At 40.7% G+C, this 27243-nt stretch overlaps 1 protein-coding gene across 3 annotated transcripts in view; it reads right to left on the reverse strand.

Annotated features, from left to right (window-relative positions):
* Positions 1-1209: 1209 nt before the first annotated feature.
* The window catches only part of ANKRD29 (ankyrin repeat domain 29), a 31081-nt gene continuing 5047 nt past the window's right edge, over positions 1210-27243 (reverse strand). Inside the window, exons 2-10 of one of the 3 annotated variants that reach the window (XM_021551523.4) lie at positions 26363-26473; positions 24550-24648; positions 22757-22855; positions 16561-16659; positions 13599-13697; positions 7680-7778; positions 7118-7213; positions 5948-6046; positions 1210-4748 (exon numbers count right to left, since the gene is read on the reverse strand). In XM_021551523.4, the coding sequence (XP_021407198.1) occupies positions 4665-4748; positions 5948-6046; positions 7118-7213; positions 7680-7778; positions 13599-13697; positions 16561-16659; positions 22757-22855; positions 24550-24648; positions 26363-26473 (885 nt within the window). In that variant the 3' untranslated portion in view covers positions 1210-4664. Of the gene's footprint in view, positions 4749-4774; positions 6047-7117; positions 7214-7679; positions 7779-13598; positions 13698-16560; positions 16660-22756; positions 22856-24549; positions 24649-26362; positions 26474-27243 lie in introns of those variants that run through there. The other 2 variants (XM_021551524.4, XM_085572012.1) reach the window with 2 other exon arrangements.

A 27243-nucleotide genomic window follows, 5' to 3' on the forward strand; every position in this document is an offset into this window, starting at 1 on the left:
CTTTTGTATCATTACTGAATAGATGTCCCTGCACACTGCACTGCAGTGATAATCTAAATTAAGAGCTCCATGTATTTTGGAACCTCTGAGACCCCACCACTACTATGTCTATGCTGGGATGTCATTTCTCTCCAGACCCTGCAGGCTTTTCCTTGTGCTCATCCCTATCACACAATGGCTTGATGAGGTGGCAAGCAGCAGGGCTGTATCAGGCGTCAGGTACCTAATCTTGGTTCCACACAGTTGTAGGAAAGCTAACAGTGAAACAGTGAAAAAGAGTTCTCTAGATCAGGACTGTTTTCTTGCACCTGTTTCAACAATCCCAACTGTCTCAGTAAAAGAACAAAAACAATCTCTCACAAACAACCCTTCCTTGAATGTAGACACCTTGTCCAAGACTGATCAATTACTACAGGGTACGAGCTTGTTACCAACCAATAGGAGATAGACATGAGAGGGTTTTTAAAACTCTGTATAAAGGGATGTAAAAAATAAAGTTTTAGCTTTTTTTTTGCTCCTTGAAAGAGTATGTCTCATCTCTCTGAAATGAGATCAACAGTGACAGCTTGATATTAGTGAAATAGAAGGAAAATGTCCTATATTTTTCACTGACTCATGGGTGTGGCCTTTTGCTTGGTTGCACACCCGTTGTACTCGCAGCTAATGGCAGGTCACTAGGCTAACAGACCTGCATAAATGTAGAGGGGACAGCAGGCTGAGCTTCTGGCGCTGAATGTGCAGAAAAGAACATCTGAAATCAGTATGCTAGTGGAGCTTATTCTTTTTGGAGATTTAAAAGGAAAAGAAACCCTAAAACCCAACTCAGAAAAAAATGTGTTGCGTTACTCTGTCTCATTTCTATTTCACATCTTTATATTATATCTATCTTCCTCCTGCCATCCATTAGTTTATGGATTCATTCATAAACTTCCATTCCATTCATCCTGCCATAAATTAGTTTAGTGCCCCATAATTTCTAAACCTAAATGTCCAAATTTACTCTTTTCTGTTGACATGAATTGATGAAGAGCTGCTGTGTTTCAGTGGTCTGTGAATAAAATAATTTATATCCTTGCTTACCTCACCAATGTATTTTGGAACTTACAAAGATAATAATATCTGTAGAACACTTGGAAAACCTTACACAAAAGGCACCACAACTATGCAAGGAACAATTGTCAATATTAGTGAATCACTTCAGCCACCAAGGGAAAAGGGGTTTCCATTTTAATACAACAAACAAACCACAGCAGTATTTACTAACACTTTAAAGATAACAACACTTTAAAGATTAACAACACTTTAAAGATAAAGCCACATAGATAAATACTAATAATTATTAAGGTTTCTTTGTGAAAACATTAATTGCATGGTGATAAACAGTATTGCAACTTTAGAGCCCATATACAGGCAGATTAAGCACCTTTGGGTTACAGGGAGCCCAAAACTGAAACCATCCCTCTCTCCAAAGGTTCCAAGATGAAACAAATGCTCCCATAAAGAAGGTTTACATGCCAGAAGTCTCATTTTGGTTGAATAATGTCTTTGCTGGAACTAGATTCATTTTCAGCCTGAATCAGGCAGAGAAAGACTTCAGTGACAGTTCTCCATAGTAGCTCCCCCCAGACAGCCTGTGTGCTGTATCAAGAAGAGACCAACAAATCTCTCAATTTAACCTGTGCTAGCCCCACATTCCAAATGTTGTTCAGAAATAAGAAAAGCCCATTATAGCACAAGATCACTCAAAAAACAAAAAAGGAAAAGAAAAAGGAAAAGAAAAAGGAAAAGAAAAAGAAAAAGAAGAAAAAGAAAAAGAAAAAGAAAAAGAAAAAGAAAAAGAAAAAGAAAAAGAAAAAGAAAAAGAAAAAGGAAAAGAAAAAGAAAAAGAAAAAGAAAAAGAAAAAGAAAAAGAAAAAGAAAAAGAAAAAGAAGAAAAAAGAAAGAAAAAGAAAGAAAAAAAAAAAGAAAAAGAAAACCTGGTAGCTGCATCCTCTCAGGTCAGCAGATGCTCTGTATGGGACACAGGGACCCAGGTGTTCTTCACATGTTTCAAAAGATCCCCAGCTGCAGTGACCATTCATAGGGGCAGCTGGACACAGGACTTGGAAAGTCCTACTCTAAATGGTGAGAAGCAGACATGCATCTTCCCATGAACAGGCATAGTTGAAGAAACTCTTTGCTGAGTAACTGCTCCCTTTGGGATGAGACAGCTCTCCCAAGAAAATACACCTGGCAGAAAGGAAGGGCCACCTGTAAATACCAAGTACCTGTGTTTGTTGCCACAGCTTCCTTACTTCAGCTGTGGCAGGATCACTGTTGGCTTGCCTTGTCCTCTCTCCTATGCTCTGCTATCAGGAGAAAATAGAACACCCTCACCAAAAATGGATGCTTCCACATTTTTCAGCAGGACTGTATGATTATTACAGGCTTTGTGATATTAATAGTATTTATTGCATAGCTAGACCTTCTCATGATTATTCACTTCCTTTACAAATATGAAAGGGCTTTTCACCTTGAGAGTGTGATTGTTGCCAGTTGTTGATCTGTAGAGAATTTAGGATGAAAGTTCAGTATTGAGGCCAGGCTGCCCAGAGTCCCTCTACTGTTCTCCAAAATAGTATGCTCATCTTCAGCCCACTGGAGGCTTCAAATATACCTGTCTTCTCCAGTGTTGTTTGTTAAAGAAGTTAAAGTGCAGTCCCTTGTAATGCTGTGCAATTTAAGATCCCAATAAGGCTCTTGAGATTTTTGCATGCTCAGTATTTTTTAGTCTTTTGCAGAACTTAACCCTGGATACAGTCATCCTTTAAGCATCTTGGGTAATTCTTTGGTTCTGTACCAGTTCATCTGCAAGTTTCTATTAGGCACAACATTATTTTAATTTAAAAATACAGCAGCATAAATTACTAAACAGATAAATTTTTCTTATTACATTGTTGGAAAACTTAAAGCTTTCCTTTTAATGCAGAATAGAAATTGAATAGGAATTCCAGCATGCAAGAAAAGGTACACCTGGCTCTATTCTCTTCACCAGAACACTGACTTCTTATCTTACTCACAAAAATAATCACTTTATAATTTGATAATTCATATAGCTAATTTGCAATACATAAACTACATTCGTGTTAGCTCACTTACAGATTTCCTTTTAACTCACCGAAACAAAAATGCAGCAGTTCAGCTGAAACATAGGCAGACATTTCTTAAGAAATAATTATTTTGTGTCCTTACAATCTTCCTTGTCTTCAACTTGTAAAGCAATTCAATAATTTGCCAAGGGTAGAAAGTGGTTGAAGTGGGATTTATGTACTGAACTAACTTTTTACCTCAATTTGCTCTAATGTTTTTGTGGCTAACAGGACATGGCATATACTGTTTATACTGCAGAAATTATTGGGTTTTAATGGGGTGTCTTAGAGCAACGTGGTTGAAACATAACTCCTCACAAGCTGCCTGCAATTTGCGCTGCCTTCCCCACACAGGCACTAGTAGCATGTCTAAGTGTCTTAACCACAATAAAGGCCAAAACTGCTGTTCAGACTTCATTTTTCATGTCTGCAATAATTAGTGGGCCTGTTCAGGTATGGCAACGTGTAACCCTCTCACCAACTGTTGAAACACCTGTACACTGTGCACTTCTCCCTTAACTTCTGCCACAGACCTGGGGAATGAGTGCATTGCATAGTAGCTATGTGTACTAAGCCATAGTGTCATGTATCTGACTGCACAACATATAAATACCACTTTGTGTAGCATCCGTGCGGTTTGTTATGCCTGACAGCTGAGCTTCTGATGTACTTGCACCTGTGGAAAAATGCCCTTTTGGGCATGGCTGGTTTGCTCAGCAACCAGTCTTCCTCTACCCACAAAAATGCACACAGGGTTGGGGAAGGATCCCCATAAGCTGCGTAGGCATGCAAAATAAACTGCTCCGCTGTGTTTCTGTTGCTGGACAGATTGGCAGATCAAGACACTGCAATTGAGAGGCCTTCCCCTTGCTTTTTGTTTGGTTGGTTGCTTTTGGCATCACTTGTAATACTCTTGATCGTTTATGTAGATCTTCATGTAGTAGCAAAAATGTTACCTCAGCCCTGGGCTGACAGGAGAACTTTTGCTGTTGTGACGGCTCAGGCAGCATCTCACCTCTGATCTCACGTGGCACTTGGAAGTAGAGAGGAATGGTCACTGTCAGCAGAGGGAGGGCAGGGGCATCATGGGGCTGCTCCGTGGCCAGCTGAATCCAAACAGCTGCAAGGTCTGGGTATCCCTCTGGCACAAGGGCCGAGTGCTCCCTACCCACGCTGTCACAGGCGTGGCCGTGACAGAGTGGGGTGTGTGTCTGAAGCTGCAGGGGTGCTTGCCTGTGCCGGGATGCGTGGGGAACAAACGTCGGTGCTGGGATCGGTGGGATCCTGGAGGACAGGCAGGGCTGCGGTGCAGAGGCAGCTCCTGGGCCACCCCCTGCTCTCGTCGCGGTCCCGCGTTCAGCCGTGCCAGGCAGAGGCCCCAGCCCATGGCGACCCCGTGGCAAGGGCCTGGTGCGCTCAGGGTGCGTGTACTGGGCAGGCTAATCAGTTCTGCAAACTGTTCCAACCTAGGATTACTGTCATGCTACTTGTGGTCAGGGTACTTCTCTGTCAAACTGCATCTGCCATAGGGCTGCATTAGCTTTTCCTTTGCTTTTCCTTTGCACGGAGCAGTCGGAGGATGCGTTCATTTTTTGTTAGTTCTGCTGGCAATTCATTTGCCTGGAACAAAGAAAACCCTTGAGGTTAGAAATGAACGAGTATTTCCCAATCATGGTTGAAAGCATTACACTCTAGAGAAGATCATATTGATCATTATAATGACATGGGTTTTTTCTAGTGTTGTCTTCACCACTGTTGAAGATATCTTAGGAAAACATCCTTCAGTGTTCAAATCTCATTTAAGTCTTCAAGACATCCCAGAATGGAATCTGAGTGACAGCTTATTTTGTGCTGATTATCCAGGCTAAATGCTTCTGCCACAGAAGTAAAGGATAGCATAGCTGCTGATTTTTCAGGGGAAATGAGGCAGGTCCTTGTGTACTAATGTCCATAAAATTCCAAGGGATGACTTATAATTGTGTTATGCTGTAAGGTTGGTAATAGAACATGAGTTTGTTATTGGTCTTTTTATTTATTGGATACAATTTTGGTAACACAAAGTATTTATGATGAAGCTGCTTCTGAAAATCAGTAATTCTGTCATGCCAAGTGGCATGTTGTTTACAAAAATTAAAAAAAAAAATCAGTAGGAGAGGTTTCAGCCACACTTTCTTCTACTGCACACCCTGCTGCTGCAGATCATTACCAGTAGCAGAAAAATCTTGTACATTTTCAGGTTATAGTATAAACCCAAAATGTCTATTAACAGAGACTACTGTGTGAGTGGCATTAACTGTGCTGCCATCAAGTGTAATGATGCAGAAATTAAGAGCCACAGATTTTATGTTAAATGACAAAAATATCTACAACATATGTGCTGGATTACTTGTTTTACAAACTTTCACTCACCCAGAAGTCAGTTCTAGACCATTCATTTGCAGCTTAACAAACCCATGTCAAACCCTAGCAGCAAATACTTCAGAAACATATCAGAAGAAGACATATTCACAGAAATTATGAAACATGTAATGTTAAAATACTTCATGGGATAAAACTGTGGTAAATTTTCTATGGAAAAATTGCTGTTATCAAAAGAATGCAAAACTAATTCAAAAAATTAATAGATGTATGTAAGATATATAGGAAAAGTGCATGTAATTTGGGATTTTTTTTTTTTTTTTTTTTTTTTTTTGGTATTGGCAATGTCCTGAATTCTACACAGAAACATGGGTTGCCCCCACCTCGATGGCACACATGGCTCTACCACTGAGCACTCCCTCTGTGCTCCTCACCTGGGAGGATGGTGAGCCAGGACCTACCTTGTTCCTCAGACATGGATCCGCTCCTGCCTCAAGGAGCAGTGCCACTGTCCTCACGTTGCCACTCAGGACGGCTGCATGGAGAGCAGAGGTCCCATTCTAGGAAATGCCAGTGCAGGTGTTTGTACCATGTATGGGAAGAAAAGCAAAAGGCAGTGAAACACAAACGCTTGCAAAGAACAGACCTACAAGTGAGAAAGAAGTAACTGGGAAAGATTAGGTCATCAAAGGCATAGGGTCTGATTTGGGGTGCTGGCAGCCTGGTGGGATGTGAAGGAGGTGATTTTAAATGCTTTAAAAAAATTAAGAGAGTCAAGTTCACTTTACCACAAGTTCACTTTACCAGAGCAGTACTTCCTTTTAATAAACATCTTTGGGAATAGATCAGAGGTGACACGAACACAGTACGTGTTTCTGCCTGGCAAAATCAGTCATTAACAAGTGAAACAGAAGCACAAGCAGTAATGGAAGCCATCTGTGCATTTTATCTTCTCTCTCTGATGATTAATGGTCTCAGTGTCAGGCAGCTGATAGGTGGGGAGATTTTATGGCTGGCCTTTTTTTTTGTTTGTTGTTGCAAACTGACAGTTCAAATATGTGTGGAAGCTATTTCATACTCAAAATTAATAACTAAGTTGATATCACCTACATTTTCAAGTACATTAAGTTTGCCAATCATTTGCATGCACAGAGGCCATCAAAGTATGTGATTTATGGACACATAAAATTAGGTCAGCCATTAAAAAGCAGCTCCCAAATAGCTGTTATTTTTCAAGTCACATCTCAGAGGAAAACAAAATCAAGTGGAGAATCTTCTCACAACAGATCTTTTACACTATTTTGCTAAATGTGATAGAAGGCTGGGTATAATGTTAAAACTGAACAGTCATAAGAGTAATCTACTTACAGTAGAAATGAAATCAAGTGACAAGAATCAGAATTTCTTCTATGACACAATGTGCTTCTTCATTCCAAGAATTAAATTCACAGTTTTGTTTAAAAAGATTTGTAAGTGGCATTAAGGCTAAAAAAGATATATTTTTTTTCTTGACTTTTTTTGGCTCAAACTCCTATCATCTTCCACTAGAGTAGTCCTAAATGACAGATTTTTCATCAGACCCTTTGTCTTCTTGTTTTCTGCCTTAAAAACCTCTGTGTTTCACTACTAACCTTTAGCAGGCCAAGTGTGGGAGAGAATTTCAGCAACTCTTCTATCACATTGTTGTAGCCTTTAATGGCAGCCTTCAATAAAGCAGTGGTACCATCCTTTAAAAAAAGAGGAATGTCATAAATGCCTTGCTTGCATTCCCCTTGCAGGGGAAGCTTGACGGGAAGAAAAAGCTGGAGGGAAAGGCCAGCTCTCCCCATGCATCTGAGAGTCTCCCCTGCTCATCACCTTTTAAGGGGTACCTCCACAGCATGTGCTGCTGGTTTTAGGCTACATGGAGGATTGTTCCTCTGGCAGGCAAAAACTTCGGGATAAAATGAACTAGTGAGACCATATACCATCTCTGTCTCTCTACTATGTGGACATTTCCATTCCCTTATTCCAGAAGGTCCCTCCAGGAAGCTGTCCCAGACATAATGGAAAAAAGAAAACCCGTGGTGGGACTGTGCAACATGACAAACAGGACTGACTCTGGAGGTACCAAGCCTCCATCCAGGCAGACTTACAGCCCCCCAGGTGAAGCATTAAGCTGCAGCACAGAGCGCAGGAGGAAGCGCTACTCACATCCCGGGCGGCGTCGCGCTCGGCTCCCCGGAGCAGCATCACTCGCACCACTTCGCTGTGACCCATCTGTGAGGCAATCCACAAGGGAGCTGTCCCATCCTGCAAACAAAATATGACTGCTGATGCCTTCACTTCAGTGCCCTCTGATATTTTACTGCCCAAGCCTACTGGAATTGATGTACTTCAATTACTCAATCAGATCCTACAGGGAGACAAATGCAAAGCTGTGTCCACACCCATGTGGTAGGTTGGTGTATTCAGTTAGGACTGCTTCAGTTTGCGGAGTAGAGCCCCCTTTACTGCCTTCTCTTGTATAGTTTGCCAGAAATGTGCACTGCTCTGTGAAATTGAAGCCCAGTAAGGCACCCATCATGCCTAAAATACACAGGGAAGTTTGAAACATAAGGGCTAAAGGTGTCCTGTGTACTTTGAACTCTAGGTGATTAGATGGGACAGAGGATACAGACAAACCTCATCATGCACAGGCAGATTCTGCAGCTGGGTGCCTGTCCATGGGGAGTAAAAGTTGTTTACGGAAGCTAGGGAGCAATGCAAGGTGATCACCAACTTTCAGTATTTAATTACATTGTCCACCCTCAGAAAATTGGGTAAAAACATCCTGCCTTACAGTGAAGCTAAGTATTTCACAAATTTTATCTTCAAAACAAGGCAATTACCAAGGAATCCAGCATGAAAAACTCTGCTTTGGAAAAGTCCTATGCAATCATTATTTGAACACAAAATCTCAGAAAATGCACATTCAGAGTAAGCTAAACTTTGCGATGGATTTGCCTCCCAAAGGCAAAAGTGAATTGAAACACTAGAATTATTTCACACTGCAAGCAGAATTTAGTTTTTCGTTCTAAATGGCCTGATTCTCCAGACTGTGGGGGAACTCCAGCAGTTATGTGGTACCAAACTGATTCATGAGCCTTTAAAAAAGGCTTTGCCCGTATGGACTTTAATGCAGAAGTGAGGCCCCACAAAGCAGGGTGCCTGCTTCTGCTTTTAGGGCTTGCCAGCTCCCCTCACCACTCGCTGCAGCCTGTAGACTTGGCTTGAAAGAGGAAGACAAACTAAACTGAGACTTCAAAAACAGCCTTAATGAGAAGATTAATGAGAAATCAACTTTTTACATTAAATAAGATATTGCCACTTTGATCAAAGAAATAGTCTTGCTTCCCAGTGCCACCTGAAGATTCCTATGCCATGAACCCAGAAAACTGTTGTCGAATCAGTTCTCTGCTTTCCATGGACTAGTGAATTAATCCTTTGAAAGAAACAGAAAAGTTATTTCTTCCATTGATATAATAATCTGGGCTTCCCTTTTTCTGATTCTGAGAAGGAACAAATGCACATCCTGAGATCTTCAGTATTCTCTAACAGTAAGGAAGATGATCTTTGCCCACCCTTGTATAATTTCTCTATATATTAACTCACAGAAATTAGTGACTGAACTCACTCTGGTATATAACCTGTTAATATGAGTGTTCTTTGTGTTTAAAAAATAAAAAAGGCTGTATTGTATACAGAGTATGTGATGTTAGTTTGATGGCAAAAACTGTCCATCTCCAATTTATTTATTTTAGTGTTTTCCCCACCAGAAGCTGACACTTCATATTTTTCTAATCTCCATCCACCAGAGGGCTCTAGAAAATAGCAATAGGTACATTGAAAAAGCTGTAAAACTTGGAAAATATCTGAGAGCAGCCTGCATAATTTAATCTGCGTGAAGAACCAGTGCTGTGCAAATCCACACTTGTATTTACACAAGCAATGAAAACACAAGCTCAGCATAGGAAATAAAGCAGCTTTTGTTTACTCACAGTGAAGTTTGTAGGAACAACCCCTATTTTCAGGTATAAATGAAAAGGAGCAAAAGGAAATGCAAATGTTGGATAATATCACTGCTACCATTAATTGTCATTAATAGTATTACTGTCAGACATTATCCTCAGCATCTCAGCTATAGGATAGACACAAAAGTACATTATGAGGAAGAGTAGCTGCATTGAAGGACTTAGCCTGAAGAGAAGAAAGATAGTGAAGGTAATGATGGACTCACATTGACTATAGTCAGCTTCTTTCTCTTTAGCAAACAGTATGTAACACTCGGGTTTATGCAAATATCTGTGATATTTATATCGAGTATATGAGCTTTCTCTCCATTTATAAATTAGTGAATGACACAAAGCAGATACTACATTTTTCTAAGAGGTCACATGTGACTTAATGTGTAAACAGATATTAGGGCTTGGAGATGAGTCAGAAAGAAAGTGAGAACAGGGAAAGATGCAGTTCAAAAGCTACTTTCTTTTCCTTGTCCCTCTGCTCACCTAGTAGACAGCAGATCACTACATTCCTAGAATAATTTTAGATATCCCATGTGTTTGTAAGGTGTTATTTTTTCCACATTTGGTTACAAGCTAGTATATATGGACAATGTTTTATTATATCCATCAGCCAGATGTTCCAAATAAACTCTGACTGAAATAATTAATTTATTAGATATTAGATAGATATTAACTGATAGATATTGACTAATAGATATAGATGTTAACTAATAGATATATAGCTGTATGTATATATATTAACTAATAGATATGTAACTATAGATATAGATATTAACTAATGACTTCATCTTGCAGCTTTGAAGCTCAACTTTTGCTTATGGCTTGAAATTTTAGAAAAGGCCAGATTGGGGTGGGAGGTGAAAGACCCTTCAAATTTCCAGTAAGTATTTCTAGGGGCAGACAACCCCTACTCTCAGGCTACTCAGTGTCATATCCTCCACTGCTCTGCCCATTAGTCCACTTGCACTGCTACAAGTTATTTGCCAATTCTTGCTTGCTGAAGTGTACCCTATAAAGATTTACAGGCTTACATGTATGCATAATTGCATATCAAGTGCTAAGAAAAAAGTCATTAATTTTCAGGTCATTTTGAATCTGCTTAGCCAGGCAGAATAAAGCCTGTTGGGACACAGATTGCCAAAACAGCATTGGCAAAGAATCTTACAGCTTTGTTTTGTAAGTTGAAGAAGCATAGAAATATCTCCTGTAGCAGGCTTCAGACATTGCCCCCAGCTCTGTCTAGACAAAAAGATGACAAAAGAATTCCTGCCCAGCTCCTCAATTTTGGCAAGAGCAGAAGGCAATTACAACCCAAGAGAAAGGACATTGTCAGGGAGAAAACTTTCCAGGAAGCTTCACTATTTGGTCTTGTGTGAGCTGAAGGGCTTGCATGTGGACAGCCAGGACCATCCAAAATGCTCTGCGGTGTCAGAAATACCCCTATGGGACAGGACGTGGGACACCAGACTGAGGGGAACTGGTACCCACCACAGGAGGAGACATAGAAGGCAGACACATGTGTGCAGGTCCATGGATTTAGCCACCAAATTCCCAAGGCAGAGAGGAAAACTTGGACATCATGAGGAAAGAGAAGATGAACTCACACCTGGCACTCTGCAGGCCTGTATTTGAGGTAACATTGCCTGGAAAAGTTTTTTACCACAGTGAGAGCAATGTAGCTCGTAAATGAGAGTGAGAGTTGTCTGGCATAGACATCGCCCCTTCTAGAGATACATTCCTCATGACCAACACACCCCCTTCTAACAAAGTACAAATCCATTTGTTAGTAAGAAAGAGACTGAAGCTCATCCAACCATTACTTGACTAATTAAACAGTAAAAATGTTCCATTTGTTGAGGAAATGTTTCAGATTACAGTGGACTCAAATACAAATGCCATGCACTTATCCAGGCATAATCTTAGCAGGGATCGGAGGTACCCTCAAGCAAAGAAGGTCTGTCCTGCTGGAGATGAAACAGAAGAGCCAGGAGGAACATTCACACAGACACAAATCTTTGCCTCAACTAAGATTTAAAATTGCCTCGTGAAACATTGTGTTGTAGAAATTGGATTAGAGAGCTAAAGAAATAATGTCAGAAAGAATTAGCTGCATTATAACTACAGATAGCAGAATGCAGTTTTAATGGCAACAGGGTCAGACAGATGTAAAGTTCCCCAACCCTATTTTGACTTACTCAAAAAGCATTAATGCATACCTTGGTCTCTCCTTTTACATTGAAACTTTAGACTTAATTAACAGCTTCTAACATTTCTTAAGCTTTTTCTAGGGACACAGTGTGGAGGCAACCTAGGAGCAGCTAATGCATCAATCCAAAGGGTAGCTGCCAGCACAGTTCTGGTGCTCAGAGGTGGAGCTAGGGGCAGCAGGAAAACTGTTTCAGTTAAGGCCCTTAAAATAGTAATCCTCTTTCCACAGCTAGGAGTGTACACAGAGCAGAAGCATATAGATCAATGTCTGTTGCCAGGCTATGATTTGTCAGGCTATTGGTGCAGATGAAAGGAAATACTGAAAATACTTGGCAGAGCTTGTCTCATGCCACGTTGTCCACTGTTATTAGAGTTTTCACACTCATTTGCTTTTGCCTGCTGCTTTTTCACTTGCTGCAGTCAGCCACCTGGCTGACATGCATGATTAATTACAAGGAAAAGACCTTATCCCATCAATTTCAAATGTGCAGTGAAGACCCAGGACAGACACCTTGCCTGCAGGGTTTCAGCAGACTACAGGCAAGGATCTCTCAAAGCAGGTAGAGATTCCTGAGAAGCTCTGTCTCTAACCAGACATTTCTACATGCTGGGTGTAAAGCTAGTTGTGCAACTCCACCTCTGGCTGCTTAGGCACGGATTTTAGCATCAAGAAACAGCTAAATAATTAAGAAACCCTTTTATTTGAAAAGCAAGAGAGCTTTCATACATGTCTCTGTATACCACCTATGCTTACCTATCCCGCAGTTAGTTTAAAATCTAGAAAGCCCCTTGCACCCTTACCTAACTCCAGCATCCAGTGATGCACAGTGGATCCAGCCCCTGACCCCCCAGCAGGGATCTCTTAACCAGCCACAAATCTAGCTCACACTTCCCATTTAATGATCAAACAGCAGCCCTACTGCTTGCAGAGGAGCTATTTTCATGCTTACAGCTGCCACTGGTTGTATGTGCTTGCAACATCAGGCCCACTAGAGTAACTAGATGGAAATGGGGAGAAAAGATTTCTATATGTACCAAAAACTTAGAGAGATGAAGGCAACACTCATGCTTGAATTTCAGAGTGTACAGGATTAATGCAAAGTAAAACAAGCAAATAAACAAAAGTTAAACTAAAAATAAAAGCATTTGTCAAAGATAAACTTTGACGCCAAAGCCATGCCTGAAGGTCTGGGGATTTCAAATTTAGTACTACATCCTCCTAGAGCGCTCAGATTTTCAAAAGCTTTTAAAACAATTTTCACAAGAACTCAGGGATGTTGTAGGCTGTGTAGACCTTCAAAAGTACTATACAACACAAACAGATTGATAGTTGCAAGAGGTGGTGCAAGGCCCTTACAGCAACATTCCATACAGCTAGAGGGTTTTATCTTGATTTAGTTTGGTGCTTGACCCAAACATGCATGTGGTTCAAACCCATTTAAAGGAGTACTCAGTGGTCTGATCTGCTCTAGAATCATAGCATCATTTAGGCTGGAAAAGACCTCTGAGTCCAGCTGCCAAGTCCACCACCAAACCATGTGCCCAAGTGCCCCATCTACACTGTCTTTTAAAAACCTCCAGGGATGGTGGTTCATAGGGTATAATGTGTAGATGTGGAGCAGAGCTTTCAGTTTCAATTCTTTCAGAAATGACTGAGATACTGACTTCAAAGTCATGTTACCAATCTGAACTAAAACACAGAATGTTGACACAGCATATAGATCTTTCATTGGAAGACACATAAACTGTTTTCCAATGAAACACCTATACAGGAACCCAATACCTGGAGAAAATTCCAGTGTTAATTTTCATAACTACAAAATTAGAACCCAGCTCTGCTCTGAAGTGTTGATCATACCTGTCGTGGCTGGTTAACCTTTGCTCCTGAGGAAAGCAGCAATCGGATGACATCCAGATATCCTCCTTGTGCTGCCAGGAAAATTGCAGAAGCTCCATCCTAAGAACAAACACATCAGTCTTACACTGCGTTGAAGCAATGCCATTTTTCCACACAAAAACAAATCAAATTAAGTTCTCAGCCTTCTGTCATTATGCTTTGTAACAGCAGATATACAGCCATGCTCAAGAAATAACTACCAAAATACACAGTCTAGTTCATAATAAACTGTGGCAAGATTTTCATTCAGTATGCACAAATAGTGGCTCATATATTAAATCCAACATTAAATCCTGTGTCTGGAATACTAAGAGTCTAGTTCTTTGAGGCATTAAGCTACATAACTAGAAATGAACTCCTGTACAGCAATAGAGGTTCATTTAGCTTTTATATGCTCATGCATAGTGTTCTGCTACATGGATACATGGTGGAGCCATGTCAGGTATTTTGCAAGACTGCAAACCCCACCACTGAAGGCTGCCCTTGAGGCTGAAGGAGTATGGCCCTGTGCCATACTACTGTGCCACCCCAGAAACCACCATACTTCTGCTCTGGCACATCTTGTAGAAGAGCCTTCACCTGTAATATGGTAATCTAAAAGTACTTTGTAGCCATATCAGAAACCAGAATTTTCCTGCAAAAAGCTTGTGAAAGAATAAATTGTGAACAAATACAGGGTTTTGTTTTTCTTTGATATGTCTTTCATGCGCAGATGTTCTCAGAATTTTACTTCAGAGAAACCCCTTCCATAGGAAAAAAAAATTAAGTCATATTTCATTAAGTATTTTTGATGGAACAATTTCAAACAACATTATAATCCATCTAACCAACTATAAGTAGAAATCTGTACTGAGGGTGGGACAGGTATTTACCCATCCTACATCCACAGCACCAAGCACAGGATATGCTAGAACAAGTCTTCCCAGGAGGTGAGAATCTTTTAATTTAAATAGAGACAGGAATTAACCCCTTTACCACATCTCAGATGTGCAAATACACCTCTCATGCCAACTCAGGCATGTGCTTATCACAAAATACAGGGCATTTTAGTGAAAACCTGATGTTGACCTTGTTGGCATATCACTATGTTGGGATGAAATGCTGTTGTCTGCAGAGAGAATGTGCACAGCTACTCCTCTAGCTGAAAAACTCAGCACAAACTTTGTGAAACATGAGCTGAATAGCCCCAGGGACTGATTTTAGGATGTTTGACATAGATTTCAGGACAAATGTCCTGGTAAACACAAGAGGTGTCTGCTGGAACTATTAATGCCTGTCCCTGGGCCCTCTGATGGGCTGTTTTCGCTGGTTGCTGTGTGAGTAGATGAAAAAAAATCTGGCCATACCAGAGCCTTTGCAGGCTTCCTCCAGATGCAGAGAACACTTCAATTTAGAAAATAAACAAGGTTGTGTAATATTAAAAAAATGCTCTCTTTATTGTAGGATCAATCAAGATGGAGAACCTTGCATTCACTGATACTTATTTGATTTGAATGGGTGCTGTAATGAGTGTGCTGTTGTGAGGCTATCATGCATTTCTGCAAGAAATACTATTTAGCTAGAGTATTCTTTTGTCTCTTGTTCTCCTGACTCCTCACATGAGTCAATTTAAGATTAAAACATTGATCTTGATGGTTTTGGGAGGAGTATCCAAATGTATGCTCAAAATCCCTCCCATTTAGCTGAGAGTGAAACTGCCATCCAGATACCACTTGACAAATGCAGCTTGGCAATATAAAGAGCTAGACAACATTTTTTTTTTCAAGATATTGTATTCTTATTTTATTACAGAATTCTTTCTGACTGGCTTTGCCCAATATCTGTGAGCAATAAAAGTACCTTTTAAAGTCCAATTGCAAATATTGCTCATTTCCAGAAGAGACAACAAGGAAGTTATTTTATTGCCTTGACCTCTGGGTAAGAGTCTGCAGGTGTGGCAGCATAGCTATTTTTAAACTGAGTGGCAGCCCCTGGGATTACCCTGCAGAGGGATGAATCACTGCCCTCAGATCAGAAAGACAATTTGCACAACAGTAAGGGTGGAACAACCTTATTTATAAATGAGGGGTGAGGCAATACTGAGGTGGGGATCCCCCTGTGACCACTTCTGCAGTCACCACTTCTGCAGCTCCCCTACAAGCCAGTAGGAAGTGCAACAGCATCCTGCAGATCCAAAGCCAATGGAAACAGATGAAAAAACTCACATATATTGGAGAAACAACTTCTTCTTTGTCAGTCTTGATGCCCTGGGGTAGGAAAGAGTGGGGTGGGAAGCAGAGGCAAAATCTGCTACTCATTTCTTTTGAATGCTGAAAAGCTCAACTTATCTGTGTCTCTGTTGGAGTAAATTAAATCCAGAGCTTCATTGGTTCAATCCAGCTTTCAGAAAAGTCAACTAAACAACATCAGTTCAGCCATTTTAACCTTACTTTTCCCAAAACACTAGCAAACTGGAGATTCACAAATATCAAATAATATAATTATAATTGATATTTTTAAAAAAACTGCTTTGAAGTAATTTAAAGATTTTAATTTTTGCCATTCTTTCTGGCAGAAAAATAATGTACTTCAGAGGCTCTAGAGCTATTCACTCTTCTGCAAATCATGGTAGAGCATGGCATGCTCTTTTGTCCAAGGCTAATGGGTAGCACAACTCTGTTCCAGATTTGGTACATATCCTCCAAACAGATTATGAAACAAAAGGTAGCCAAGGAACCTCTTCTGATTTTGTGTTACTTCTCTCATCATCATGAAAAGCAGACAGTTAACAAACTCCACATCTTAGAGGAACAGAGTACTATAAAACTGCAGTGTTTGGCAAATGCCTGTCAGTGCTGGAGCCAGGGTGTCTGCTGTTGTCCAAGCAACAGCACATTTGTTCCACCACCACCATTGTCAATATTGTGTGCATCAAATAACTCACATAGAGTTGATCATGAATGTTGGCGCCGTGCTTCAGCAGAGTTTCCACTACTTTTGCATGCCCATACTGACAGGCAGCCAGGAGAGCTGTGCCTCCATCCTGTGGAAACAAAAAAGAATGGGTACAGTCAGGTCAGAGGTCTGGTGTTGGGCTGAACTTCAGCATAAAACACGAGTCAAACTTTAAGACTTTTCAGAATTTGGCTCACAGCAGTTCCGTAAGAGTAGCTACTGAATATTTCATAACTTTAATGCCAAGTGTTGACATACAAATCTTTCAACTTGGCTCAGTCGCTATATAAATTTTTCTCCTGAGTTTTAGGGAGGGAAAGGAATGAAGAAAATTCTGTTTTTCATTCCTCATTTTCTGCCTTGCCATTAGAAGCTTTACTCCTTTCACACCTTCAAGCTCCTCCACATCTCTTCCTTTTACAGCCAAATTCATCATGTCTGCCAAACTTTTCCACCGATGGAAGGATAGCACACCTTTCCACTTCTCCAGTGTCTATGGCTCTTCTTTGGCCAGAACCTTGTGCCCTGTTTTGTCCTGCCTCTCATCAGTGGATTGTTGGCCTGAAGCTGAGCAGAGAGGAAGCATTCTAAAGTGTGCTGACTGTGGAAGTGTGAGTCTGACCAAGGCACAGCCACCAGTGAAAATGCCATTACTGCTGCTTGAGAAGCGATCCCTGCAGGGAGGATCAATCCCAGGCACTTGGAGTTGCTGCATACCACCACTAAAGGGAGACCTAGGCACATGCCTCAATCCTGTTTGTAGAAACACTCCCTTGGGAGCCAGCTGAGAAGGGAACACCTCAGTGTCACTGGTGATTGACTCCAAACCAGCTCAAACAACTGAGACAGTAGACTTGGGTCTTGCCATCGTAAATGTGCTGTGCTCCACTCAGAAATTATCAGTATTTCAGACATAGCTATGGAGAGGAAGTTCTTATCATCTGCCTGGGATGGCACCATGCCATTGTGCAAGGATGATGCACACCCCAAAATGTCCCCACCACAGGTCTTCTCTCTCCTTCCCTCCCTTCTCCCAGTCTCAAGCCTCTCCTCCACAAAATAAACTATCTAAAGTATTTCATGTAAATGGTTTCTAGAGCTGTTATTAATGTGGATACAAGACTGTGCTTTGGCAGTCTCTTGTTCTCTGAAATAACTCCAAGGTTGTCTGAAATTTTCCACACAGATATCCACAAAAGAAATTGCAGCTTGAGTGACCAAACGGATCTCTTATAACAAGAAGCGCCAATCAAATTTATTAATCAATGGTGCAATTTCATGGCTGTAATAGCCTGGTGAAAATTCAAGCTCTGACATGACTGAACTAACCCACAGGCACTGTTTATAGCTAACCTCAAAACCTCATATTCACCCTTCCTGCCACAACATTGAAAAGAAAAGAAGGCTTGGGTGTCAGCTAAGCCAGAGATGTGAGGCTGTTGTGTGACAGTCTAAGAATTGACTATTAATTCTGGATTATTTGACTAAGTACAGTGTGTAATCAGATCAGTAAAGTTTCTCTTCTGAGAAATTAGACTTTCTTGCCAAATTAAACTACCATAACTTAATGAGAACTGTGGGAACAAAACACAAAAGCAATCACAATTGTTCTTGGATTAAAAAACACCTTATACACACTTAAAAGACAATGGAAAAGCTAATAGCTTCATGAAATCTATTTCCTCTCCCCAACCAAGTGAAAGCTACTTTGCTCAAGGGGGTGATTTACTGGATCAAAGGGCTATAAACAAAACAAAACAAAACAAAGCAAAACAAAACAAAACAAAACAGCCAGAGAAATTTTTGAAGACTTTTTCCCTGAACGATGTTGAGAGAGAAAAGTTAGTGAATTAAGAAGAGAAACTGTGCTATCCAGACAGAAGGTCCTCTGTGGAGAGGCAGGGAAAGAAAAGCTTTAGGAAGCTTAAAAATATTAAAGTTCCCTGTATGGAGGGTAAATAGACATGCTCAGTTGGTTGCATATGGAAAAAGTTTGTTTGTTGCTTTATGGTCTGGCTTTTGTTTTCTAAAATTATTGTGTAAGGAACCAAGTGACAGGTTCCAAATAAAAGGCATGCCTGCAAAGCTAACCACAGCTGGCACAGCAGAGCTGAAGCCCAACACTTGGAATCCCACTGTGTGATCCCACCTTGGGAGATGTGACAGCTTGGGGTTTAAGAATGGCAACAACTCTCCCAAGATATGTCTAATTAATTCAAAAAGAGGTTCCTGACCAAGTGTTTGGGTCAACCCAGTGAACAGTTAGTGAACAGTTTTAGACAGATATTTATTTTTTTTTTTGAAAGTGTAACACAATTCCAAAATACTCCATTTGGATCTTTCAGACTAAAGAGACCAAGTTTTCCTAGGTCAGTCTGATCAGAGTCCAAGGGTTAGAAGAGGATCTTTGGATGGCCCCTAGTTTCATCTGCCCACTCTGAATCAAATATTTACTGCTGCAGAGAGAAGTGGGTAACAATTCCCGGGCTCAAAGATCTGGTCCCTGATCAAAAGGACAACTGAGCTCTAGGACCTGCTCTACTGTCTGTCTGATACATGAAGCTGAAATTCAACAGAAGGGATTGGGATTCCTCCGCATGCTCTGAAGTCAGCGTACCACTATAAAAAATTAGATATACATCTTTCTGTAAGTAAAGGAAGCTGGGGGCAGCAAACTTTTCCACTGACATAAGACAGCACTTAGTTAAATCAAGGAATTGTTGAACAGTGCAATGGTCCACTGTTTATTAGTAGGAGAAAACTCAGTCCATCTCTTGCCTCTATTGAGCTTCCATCTGGTTTTCTCTTATACTTTACTCCAGCAAGCTCTAGCTGAAGACCACAATGCTTTACAGACCATAAGGAAAGCATATAAGTTGGGGGAGATTAAAAAAAAAAAAAAAGTAAATGACAGAGTTTTAACATCCCTTTTAGCCATGCAATTACCTCTTTCCTTTTTGGCTTCAGCTGAGATAAGTAAAAAGCTGAAGCAGCGTCTTTGGTACTGGCAAGCCTCTTGGAAACTCTGAGCAGGGCAGCAAGCAAGAGCTGGACTGAGGTGCTCCTGGGGCTATCACCCCTTCTGCAGCGGGCAGGAGGCCACTGTGCAACCTCTAAGAGATGGCACATTGCCTTGGGTTCACTTCTTGCTCATATCCTGTTTTTCTGACACAATGAAGTTTTTATTAACTCTGTACTGCAAATATTTCCAGCTCAGATAGGAGCTGGACTTTTCTCAGCTATCTCTGCAATTCTTCCCCTGAAACCATTTTTCTGCCCTCCCCAGAGTCCGTCTCCTCACTGCCAGCACATAACAGCAGCTGCCGATCTGCAGTGAAAACACTTGGAACAGCAGCACTGGGTAGGACCACGCTAAGTAGACTGCCCTGTCTATTTGCTGACCCCTTTCCTCTGTCATCATCACCTGAAATAGCTTAGAATTATACCTTGTTTTACTGTCTCTTAAATATGGAACACAGGAGGAGAACTGATCTTCTGCAATCACTGCCTGCTGAAAAATAGCCTCTATCATAATGTTCAACCTGCAGTACTACTCATAAGATGTGCCACCATGCTTTTTAAGAACTCACATGCTTATCACATCTATCAGAATAAAAGAAAAATGTTTCAGCCTATGTTAAATATTTCTATGGATGTCAGACTGGGATAACGCAGGATAATATTAATGACTAATATGATATGTAATAATTATATAATAACCTTCAATAGTACCTTCGATTCATTCTCTTTAGAACATCAGCATTTATTGCTAATTACTTTATTACACTACTATAGAGCAGTTTTGCCATAGAAAATATCAATTCTAATGATACAAGCCTTAACAAGAATCGTACGCATGTATTAAGATAGTTCTCCAGAATTCTCATATATGAGTAACAAATGTAGTAATCACAATTTACAGATAAGTACATGAAAAATATGTTGGGTGTTGCATTTCTTTAATTAAGTCTCTGTTTTGTAGGATACATTCAGTTTGTGTGCTTATTCCAAATTCATGTAGTGATTTATAATAGAAAGATATATATTCTTTGCAAATGGATTAATTTTGCACTGCCCTTTAAAAACAGGATTGGCCATATCTTTTCCAGTGCTGCTCCCAGATGAGTGTCTTAGTGAGAAAATGCCTTGTCCCTAACCTGAAAAGGCATATTTTATCAACTATATTGTTTCTGGGGTTTCTGGATAGAGAAGCTCGTCACCTTGGTCACCTGTTACCAGAACAATGGAATTATTCCAAGCTATAAAAACCACATTATTAAATCAGATGATTGAACTGATACAAAGCCACACTAGTGGGCCAGTGGAAGATGTGGACTGTCCCTGACTGGTGCCTCCTGCTCCAGGCATGTGCTGGGTGATGTTGCTGGAAAATCATCTCACATGCACATCACAGTTTCCCATGTTACACCCCTTGGGAGCTGGTGTTATCTTTCAACCAGCTTATCTGGATGTAACAGAAAGCTGTCACCCAGAGAGAAAGTGCAACGAGCAGCTAAAAGATACTTGGGTCTGGCATATGGGCCAAGTCAAGTCTGGTTCAGAAGCAGAGGCAGGCAGGAAAAGAAGGGCTGGAATTAAAGTTTCAAGGTGAGCAACAGTAGGCTCCAAACTTTCATTTGTCCAAAGATGGAAGCCAAATTTGGAGTAGCTGAACACAGGAATATTCTGTTATAATTTAGACCTTTGCTCTCTTTTATCTGTTCTAATGTTTCACATCAATGTATTTTGCATGCTTCATTAAAGATGCATATTGTCATGAAGGATAAGACAATTTCAAGTCTACTGTACACTTCTTGGATCAAATCTTGGCCTCTTCACAAACTCCTAGTTCACAGGCTGTGGAAAGATTGAGTGAAGATATAACTGTCTCTCTAGACAGAATAATGTACTGAGCCTCTGACTTGCCAGCTGAATGCAAGGGAAGATGACCCCTCTGAATCTTGCTAACCCCACCCATACCCTGAAACAAAAGTCAGAGAAGCAACACTTATTTGAATGTGCAACCTTACCCAAGAAATTTGCCCCACGTGAGATTATCCAGCTGTAAGATTCAGCTGTTGCATTTAACAGTGTAACCCGCTGCATTGCCAGCTTTCACAGCTGCACTCCATGTTGTGTTAAACAGCCACAATTTCATTCATGCTTGTATTACTGATTACTGCCACAGAGAGTGGCTCACCACAACCACAGCTCCCTGGGGTATCAGAATCCCACTCGATGGTCATGTGTGAACTCTGGCTACAAAACAACAAGATTTTTAGGCCCTAGAGCGTAAGGAGCTGAGTTTCTGATGTTCCATCAATTCTCTTATTGAGAGAATCATTCAAATCACAGACTAAAATATCTTGAGAAATTGATTCCTGTGGGGTAAAGAACTGCTGCTTCTTCAAAGACATCACTAGGGACCCCAGGATAAGTGACTGGCAAGTGTCCTCCTCCCCAGATAATGGGAATGTTTCAAAACATAGCCAGCATGTCAAGAACAAGTATATTTAATAAAAATATGTTATTTTTCCCCGTTTCCTGAAAGAAGAGGTGCTAATACTGGCTTGGGAAAAAAAAACTGGGTTGAGGTGCTGCTGTCAGTGATGAACTGCTGATCCTGCTGCTGTTGACCCCATGAGGGATGAGGAACCCAGGCCCTGCTACTTGTGCTTTTCGCTATTCTAAGAAGATTTTAGAAAAGGACCTGCCTGAACAAAGAAATAAAAGCTCTACTAAGGTACATTTAATCTTCTTGTCTCAGATAGAAAAGTTGGAATTTAGGGGCAACTGAAGGCATTATGTTCTTATGTATTCTATGGTGGCATGCAGAGACCCAATGTTGATGAAATGTAAGTTCTATGCAAGCAGAGTACATAAACACCTAAATCAGGATCCTACCTGGTATGTGCAAAAAGACCCTTTGATCTTGTATTGGTGGATAGCTTATGAAGAAAGACTGTTATCACAATTGAGAGACCTTGATGAACTTATGCCATTAAGTCTAGGTAGGAAAAGCTAGTCCAAAGTTAATATTTCACAATGTGTTGCATTACTCAAAAATGTTCACATGAGGAAATTTCATCATTTTAACACTGCCCTGTCATATTTCATATGAATACAAAAACCCAGCCTTGACTGTCAGAATGTATGAGCATGCAAAAATAGACCCATCATCTTACTTTATTCTTAAATTCAGTTGAGGCTCCAAATGAAAAGAGAAACTTCACTACATCATTGTGGCCTTGCTGAGCAGCAAAGAACAGAGAAGTTGCACCTGACTGTAAAGAAAAATAGATTAAAATAGTAACAAACATGTAACACCCTTGACTGAAGTATTGACATTTCAAATTAAAAAGTATTGAGCTCAATCAGTTGAATATCAGCTGAAAAGACATGATGAATTTCAAGACTCCAGAGGACACCAGGTATCTTAACTCAGTCTTCTTCCCATTGCACTGAAAAATCTGTGGGAAGGGAAGGGAAGGGAAGGGAAGGGAAGGGAAGGGAAGGGAAGGGAAGGGAAGGGAAGGGAAGGGAAGGGGCAAGCTTTCCTGACTTTGGGCTATCTCACCCCATGTAGAAAATACAGGAAATGGGAGCTACATGTGAAATTCACTTCAGTGCCCAAAGCCTTTACAATAGTACATGGCCCCATTTAGACCATTTCAGAGCCTGCTCTCCTGGGCACATTTAAGGGACTCTCACTTCCCTGAGCTTCACAACAACTTCAGTGCACAAGAGCACTGGTTGGAGAAACTGCATTTTGTTGCAGAACAGTGCCATAGGTCTTTAGCACTTCATCTGTTTTGCTCCCTTCCTGCAGCAGAGTGATTTTGGAGGTTTTCAGTGTTTTTCTTTTTGCTGCCTTGTTGAATCTGTATTTCCTGAGTGATAATAAAAAGAGCTCCATAAAACTGTTCTTAACTTTTTCTTTTGTTGCTTCTTTCCAAGCAATGTTTACCTAAGAGAAGGGACATATTTAAATAAATGTTTTGTTAGAACAGGACCCCACTGAAAGACACTGATAATCATGGTTAGAGCAAGTTTAGGCCAGTAAATGCAAGGACACCTATATCATCAAACATGGCATTCACTGACTCAGTAACTTGCAGATGTCAGCATGAGATTAATGCTCTGGTTCCAGGTAACCAAGGAAAGTAAGAAACTTGGGCTTGTACTGTTTGAGCAATGAGCACACTGCTATCCTGCACAACCTGCCACCATCCCATGTAATTTCATGCCCTCCTTAAACTGTTCTTCTCTTAAAACCAGTGGTTATCCCAGAGCAATTCTACTCTTTGCACATCCAACACACAGACCAGAGCAACCGCAATCCTTACAACTCTCTGCATGAAGTATGAGTGAAATACGATTTCCCAAAAAAATCAGTTGCTGATGTCCCTTTCATGCTGATGTCATGGTGCAAGACATGCCTTGAATGACAAGCAGAGATGCAGGGAAGGGTACAGGTGATAAATCTGTGTAACTGCTAGAGATGAGTTGGCTCAGACTAGAAGGCAGAAACTCCAAAAACATACAGAGTCAAAAATAATCCCTGTGCTAGTAATGGCATCCACTCTGTTTTAATGACCAGGCTGCAAATCAAAAAGTAAAGGTCTTATTATTTATCCCATCTGGAGATCTGTAAATTGTTGTACCAAAAAGTAAAACTGCAAATACATAAATGGCATAACCCTGGGGGGGTTACATCCCAGATGTAACTGACCCTCACCAACCAAATCTGCTGAAAATGTTTAATGAGTTATTATAAATCTACCTCTGGCATCTGATTTTCTATTGTAAACTCCAGATATCTGATTCCCTGATGTCCTCAGAACAAAGCCTGTTATACATGTTATAAATACACTGTACAGCAAGTGGCAAAGAAACAATTGGCAACAAACAGCAGACAACACTCTTATAATTTGTAACAAACCAACAGTCACTTAATCAAGCCCTGTTTGAATCCTACCTCTCTCTGCAGATTGATATCTGCTCCTTGCAACACCAATTCCCGTACACAATCTATGTGGCCATAGTAAGATGCTACCATCAGAGCTGTTGTGCCAAGCTGGGAGTAAGGAAAAACAAGTCAGTACCTTCAACAGACACCTACAGCAATGAATCAGGCTGTCTGGATGAGTCAGCATCTCTGCCAAAAAGCTTGAGGGAGCTTATGATATCTTGTTGTCCCAAAATAAGTGCAACAAGTATAAAAAGAATAGGTTTTGTTTCTAAACAGCACTTTTTAATTCTATTTTTAAGCAGAGAATCCCAAAGTTCTTTGCATCATTTCCAGAAGAATAATCTCAGACACAGGAGCTGAGTGACTCAGCTGAGTCACTTAGAATTCTGAGTCATAGTCAGGAGAAGGGGCTGGGTGATTTGAACAGTAATTCCCTATCCAAATAATGAGAACAAACTCACTCCGTGACTCTTCACATTATAAGAGAGAACTTTCTGTACAGAAATCTGTGTTCAGCTTCCTCAGTACACTGTAAAGTCACTTCCAGGGAATGAAGTAAGATTTATATGTATGCAGTGTATGGACAATATGCAGAAACTGCATGCACAAGGATGAAACACATCCTTCAAAACCATTCACACACAAAAGTTCAATTTGAAGAAGGAATGGGCGACATTACAAAAAAGAAACATGCGGTCTTAATTGTAAAAAAACAAATTTAGTCTAGAAAATGTGTATGTCTGACACAATTATTAATGCAATGCAGTGTGAAAGTTCTTGTCCAAAGTTAGCCTTCTTTTGAGAAAAAAATAACAGTAGTGGCTTTATTTTTATATTGATCTCTGTCCTGTTTACTACAAGCCTGTATTTGAACAACCTTCCCTCCCTTATAGAAGGACAGCCATAGCACCAACTTCAAAAGTGCTGTAGGACAAATACTTGCCTACAGGTCAAAAATGAAATGAAAATGAACAGATACATTAAAGTAATCACGATTAGAAAATCTCTTACGCTTTGAAGGTATTCAAAGTGAGAGAAGCTGTGGCAAGTTCCTGTTTTGGGCTGGAAATGGCATTAATCCTTACCAACACCAGCATGACTACGTGTCAGTCAGTCCCAATGCCAAATAAAAGAAACCTGGAACTTCTCACACTCCTTTTCCCCTTGCTCTTTGGCTCAGCTTAGCACAATCAAGTATCTCACCATGCATTGTAGGCAGGATAGAAAGACCTGCTCATGATCTGTGTTATCATCCTATATATAATCTCAAAAGTAATTTCAACCCATGTCAACTACAGTAAGGAAATTCCCATGAAATTTGTCATGTGTCTGGGCTCCTCTTGTTTGGCAATCTTGTGCCTTCATGTTGGTGCCCAGTCCAGAGATTGGGTGGAGGAGGAAGAATTTAGGAGACCAGCAGTTGTTCTAATTATGAGAAGGTCTGTTAGCTGACAAAATCTTTGCTACCTGGGCTCAATTCAGCCAACTCTTCGCTGTGATCTGTTACTGCAATAACATTTCTTTGCAAAGAGAAGCCCAAGGTGCTAGGATCTGTGTTTTTAATGTCAGCACCACAAATAACTGTGTAAGACACATTTTTGAGTGCCGGCAAATTCTTAACCCCTTGCCACTGATGTAAATCATCACACACTATTTTATCTTATGCTTCAAGCTTGATTACTGACAGCAGAGGGTTTTAAATCATCCTGAAGTACCATAAGACATTCATATGTTTCATATTAGATCCCTACTACACCCTCTGCATGGTGGAAAGTGATGCAAAATGAGTGCTGTGGCTGTAGGTGCATTGTGTGCATACGCTGTCTTTGCAGTCCACATCCACTCGCCCACTGTTCAGCAGCAGCTGGAGGAGAGCCAGGTTTCCTTTTCTTGCAGCCCAAAATGCAGCATTGGCAAGTGGTGTTTCTTTCTGGCAGAAAAAAAGGAAAAGGAAAACAAAAAAAGAAAGCAGAAATAAATCACTTTGGAAAATACACTCGGCAAGCATACACATCGCATACATTCTGCATTCAAGCCAGGAAAGTTTCAGCTTAGTGTGCTGTTCTTTCAAAGCCAGAGCATGGAAGGGAAAGCTAATTTAATTCTTTTGGCAATTACAGAGACCAGTCTTCCTGTGCTTGAGGAAGGACAGGAAGACTATTATTTCAAGTCTTATGTCCGTGGTAGCCTATGTCTCTTAGATTGTCCTGTGATGAGAAAGGATGATGCTAGGCCAGATCCACAGGGAAACATCGCAGAAAACAACATGTTCAGTGATGTCTGTATTGTCTGCTTCTGTGGTGGGACTGGCCACAGTTAAGCTGAAGCATCCTGCTGACGTCCTGCTGCAGGACATCCTCTTGGGTTTCAGATTAGCTCTCTGTAATCTCCTACTTTTCTGCACACAAAGTTCCAATACAGGAAAAGAATTGCTCATGCATCTCCCAGACTACTTGTTCTACCTCCTGCCTGGAATTAACACCCTGGGACTGTGGGCATGTGCAATATCTCCTGGGTAGGAGTGAAAGATGACTGCTCCAGCACAGGAAAGGGACAGAAAGAAAAGACATGGACTTTGCTTCTACCCTCTTTATGTAATCCATGCAGACAGCTGCCAATATTCTGCCTTGACAAGTAAGCACCGTCAAGGGTGAAGTGTGGGGGGAAACACTATGATGGTAATGATACAAATCCTAGAGC

Source organism: Lonchura striata, chromosome 2, assembly GCF_050655825.1.
Source record: "Lonchura striata isolate lonStrDom1 chromosome 2, ASM5065582v1, whole genome shotgun sequence".
NCBI lineage: Eukaryota > Metazoa > Chordata > Aves > Passeriformes > Estrildidae > Lonchura > Lonchura striata.